A 4696-nucleotide genomic window follows, 5' to 3' on the forward strand; every position below is an offset into this window, starting at 1 on the left:
TTTTTTTTCAATTAACAATAACCTAAACGGATTTAACATTGATTAGTTTGTGATTCTTGAAATATTTCTACTTAAATGTCAGTGCTCTTATGGTAATTATTTGACAAAAAGCACTTATTTAAAGCAACAAGTGGTAGTTGAATAAAAAAATTTGCAATTATTATTATTTATTTTGACGAGGATGAAAAATTTGCTATTAAATAAAATAAAGAATAAAAGGCAAAGCGTCATGGGTGGTGATCATATTTAATTGCTTCAACAACAATTGCAAATTGTGGTTAAAAAGTAAAGGCGGCCCGGCGTTGTAACGTTAAGTACAATGAATGTCCATTGACTTGTTGCCACTGCCACTTTTAACCTGCTCTAGCCGGTGCCTGCATCGAATTTTGGCCTACAAAGTCAGCATTCAATCTTCTTTACCATTCTACTAACTATTTCAGCTCTGGCTTCTTCGGCTTGGCCAACGACCATGAATCAAGTTGATTTCGTTCTCTTCTTTTACGAGTTAAAAACAGAAAAGTGTTGAAGTCAAAGCTTATAGCCACCTCCTTCTTATCGGACAGCTCTGTCTTAATTTCTCTTCTTTTCTTTACCTTTGGCTTACTTGCTGATAAGGGTTTTGTTGTTTCTTGATTCTACAATCCATGAACATACTACTGTTTATCTTTTTCTCTTAATCTTTCTCTTGGGCTGAGCTGATATGGGTGTACAAGATTTGTGCCTGTTCATAATCCTTGCTGGGTTCTGCTTCCAAGCTCAGCTGCTTCATTCACAGCGGCAGGACCTCACTTGCAACCCAAATGATTTGGCAGCATTGGAAGATTTCATGAAGAATTTTGAATCAGGGATTGATGGCTGGGGAACCAATGCATCGTCATCTGATTGCTGCAACTGGGTAGGCATCACTTGCAATTCTTCATCTTCACTTGGATTGAATGATAGCATAGGTTCTGGTAGAGTAACTGGGCTGTTTCTTTATAAAAGAAGATTAAAAGGCAAATTATCTGAATCTTTAGGCAATTTGGTTCAACTTAGATTCCTTAATCTTTCTCACAATTTGCTTAAAGGCACGGTGCCTGTGTCATTGGTCAATTTGCCTAATTTGAAGGTCCTAGACTTGAGCTCCAATGACTTATCAGGCCCTCTTCCACAAACCATCAATCTTCCTTCAATCCAAGTTCTTGACATTTCTTCCAATTCATTGAATGGTTCAGTTCCCACTAGCATTTGCAAGAATTCTTCCCGCATTCGTGTTATTAATTTGTCAGTTAATTATTTCTCTGGTACTCTTTCACCCGGATTAGGCAATTGTGCTTCATTAGAACACTTGTGTCTTGGCATGAATGACCTCACTGGTGGCATAGCTGATGACATATTTCAGCTTCAAAAGTTGAGGCTTTTAGGTTTGCAAGACAACCAACTTTCTGGCAAGCTCAGTCCTTCTATTGCTGATCTCTCTAATCTTGTTCGTTTAGATGTATCTTCCAATAATTTTTCAGGCAACATACCTGATGTTTTTGCTGGGTTAGGTGAGTTTCAATATCTTGTAGCCCATTCCAATAGATTCACTGGTAGGATACCTCGTTCACTGTCAAATTCACCCACCCTTAATTTGCTTAACTTGAGGAATAACTCTTTGGATGGTTCTTTGCTTCTCAATTGTCCTGCTTTGACTAATTTGACATCTCTTGATTTAGGCACAAATAAGTTTAATGGTCCTCTGCCCACAAATCTTCCCCGATGTAGAAAATTGAAAAACATCAATCTTGCCCGAAACAATTTCAGTGGTCAAATACCAGAAACCTACAAGAATTTTGAGAGTCTTTCTTACCTTTCCCTCTCAAATTCCAGCATCTATAATCTTTCATCTGCTCTCCAGGTCTTACAGCAGTGTAGGAACCTTACAACTCTGGTCCTTACCTTGAATTTCCGTAATGAAAAATTGCCTACTGATCCCAGATTGCATTTTGCAAATTTAAAAGTTCTTGTTATTGCAAGTTGTGGGCTTAGGGGTTCAATACCCCAGTGGTTGAGGAGTTGCTCCAAATTGCAGTTGGTTGATTTATCTTGGAATCAGTTGAGTGGAACAATTCCAGTCTGGTTTGGTGATTTTCAGGATCTCTTCTACTTGGACTTATCAAACAACACCTTTACAGGAGAGATTCCAAAAAATCTAACTGGATTACCAAGCCTCATCAGTAGGAATATCTCTTTGGAGGAGCCTTCCCCAGATTTCCCCTTTTTCATGAGAAGGAATGTTAGTGCAAGAGGGCTGCAGTATAATCAAATTTGGAGCTTTCCTCCAACTATTGACCTTAGCCTTAACCGTCTTGATGGGTCAATTTGGCCGGAGTTTGGGAATCTGAAGAAGCTCCATGTGTTTGATTTGAAGCATAATAATTTATCTGGACCAATTCCTAGTGAATTGTCTGGGATGACAAGCTTGGAGACGCTGGATTTGTCCAATAACAATCTATCAGGTGCTATACCTATTTCATTGGAAAAGCTCAGCTTTCTTTCTAAGTTTAGTGTTGCCAATAATCATCTCACTGGGAGGATCCCGTCGGGAGGCCAGTTTCAGACTTTTCCAAATTCAAGCTTTGACGGAAATAATCTTTGTGGTGAGCATCGGTACTCTTGTACAATTGATAGGGAAAGTGGCCAGGTCAAGTCAGCAAAAAAATCTAGGAGAAACAAATACACCATTGTGGGAATGGCTATTGGGATCACATTTGGGTCAGCTTTTCTTCTTATCCTGATCTTCATGATTTTGCTACGGGCACATAGCCGGGGAGAGGTTGATCCTGAAAAGGAGGAAGCTAACACAAATGATAAAGATCTAGAAGAACTTGGTTCAAAGTTAGTAGTTTTGTTTCATAATAAGGAGAAAGAGATCTCTATCGATGATATTTTGGAATCCACCAACAATTTCGACCAAGCAAATATCATAGGCTGTGGGGGTTTTGGTCTGGTTTACAAAGCCACCCTTCCCGATGGTAGGAACGTTGCTATCAAGCGGCTCTCTGGTGACTGTGGGCAGATGGAGAGAGAATTCCGTGCTGAAGTTGAAGCCCTTTCGAGAGCCCAGCATCCGAACCTTGTCCATCTTCAAGGATACTGTATGCATAAAAATGACAGACTCTTAATATATTCGTTCATGGAAAATGGTAGCTTGGATTATTGGTTACATGAGAAACTTGATGGACCATCCTCGCTTGATTGGGATTCAAGGCTTCATATTGCCCAAGGGGCAGCAAGAGGACTTGCTTATTTGCACCAATCATGTGAGCCTCATATCCTTCACCGAGACATTAAGTCGAGTAATATCCTTCTAGATGGGAATTTTGGAGCCCACTTAGCTGATTTTGGTCTTGCTAGGCTCATACTTAGTCCATATGATACACACGTGACTACTGATCTAGTTGGGACACTAGGCTACATCCCTCCTGAATATGGCCAAGCTTCTGTTGCTACTTATAAAGGGGACGTGTATAGTTTTGGGGTTGTGCTTTTGGAGCTTCTCACTGGGAAACGGCCGATGGATATGTGTAAGCCGAAGGGATCTAGGGATCTGATATCATGGGTGATACGGATGAGACAAGAAAATCGGGAAAGTGAGGTGTTAGATCCTTTCATTTATGACAAGCAGCATGATAAGGAAATGTTGCGAGTTCTTGATATTGCATGCCTGTGCTTAAGTGAATCCCCTAAAGTGCGGCCTACAACTCAGCAGTTAGTTTCTTGGCTTGACAGCATTATCTAGCTTTCTTCTGTGACTTGGGAAGCTTGAGTTGCACAGTTGGAGATGTTTCTCATTAAAGGTTGCCGTTGGCTTCTCTGTAAAGTGATGCTTTTTCTCTATAAACACTGATTCTGTTGTAAATATTCACTCACGTATCTGATTCTCAAAGTTTGCTGCTCCCACATGGAGGAGAGAGGAATCTAACTGAAGAAACAAAATGGGTTATACTGAATGTTGTAAGTCTTATAATTCAAATTTGTTTTGTCTTACATTTTAAAGAAGATATTGGCCCTCAAACTTGTATAAATTAAAAGTTCAATTTTTCTTTTCGACATTACGGCAGTTCATATTTGATAATATAAGGAGCATTTGAGATCAAATTTGAGAAAATTTTCTTATCTCTATTTTCTTGCATGTCATTTCTGTGAAATGATGCAGTTTCAGTTGTGCACGCATGTTAATTTGAAATGATTTTGTTTCAATTGATGTAGTTTGGCCATGCCTTTGCGCATTAGATATTGATGATCAGAAATGAAGCCAGAAACGTGGGGAAATATGTTGTTATCCTGGTCTCCATACTATGCTTTAGGACTATAAAGTTCTTCCTAAATAAGCACCCATCTCTTGAAAATGCTGCATAGATTTTTTTTTGTGAAAGCACTACCGAGCTGTAGAGGCTTAGAAAAATGATACTGACACTTTTGTATGCGACTTTGAATCCAATTTTGTAATGAATACACTGGATCATTCTACCAGTTTTTTTCTAAGTTATCTGAACATCTCTAGCTTTATTTTTGCACGATAAATTTCCGTAGCAATTATGCATACAAACGAAAGAAGCAGAAAACTTTGAAATTTCTGCATACAACAATAAGATGTGGTGATTCTATCCGATTCTAGCTAGATGAAGTCAAATGAGTTGGCTTTCTGGATTCAAGACTCTCAATCTCCCAT

The 4696-nt window shown here is 39.0% G+C and overlaps 1 protein-coding gene across 2 annotated transcripts; it reads left to right on the plus strand.

The window, feature by feature from the left end:
• The first annotated feature begins 384 nt into the window (after positions 1-384).
• LOC18033515 (phytosulfokine receptor 1) lies at positions 385-4466 on the plus strand. Of its 2 annotated transcripts, XR_002904346.1 has the most exons (2): positions 385-3978; positions 4234-4466. XR_002904346.1 is itself a non-coding variant. In XM_024179553.1 (1 exon), the coding sequence occupies exon 1, from the start codon at positions 701-703 to the stop codon at positions 3761-3763; it is 3063 nt and encodes a 1020-aa protein (XP_024035321.1). In that variant the 5' UTR covers positions 385-700; the 3' UTR covers positions 3764-4122. The 2 variants fall into 2 exon arrangements, 1 of the variants encoding a protein (XP_024035321.1); XM_024179553.1 differs by lacking the exon at positions 4234-4466 and having other exon boundaries at positions 385-4122.
• Positions 4467-4696: the final 230 nt, after the last annotated feature.

The sequence above is a fragment of the Citrus clementina genome, unplaced genomic scaffold (assembly GCF_000493195.1).
Source record: "Citrus clementina cultivar Clemenules unplaced genomic scaffold, Citrus_clementina_v1.0 scaffold_9, whole genome shotgun sequence".
In the NCBI taxonomy this organism is placed as follows: domain Eukaryota; kingdom Viridiplantae; phylum Streptophyta; class Magnoliopsida; order Sapindales; family Rutaceae; genus Citrus; species Citrus x clementina.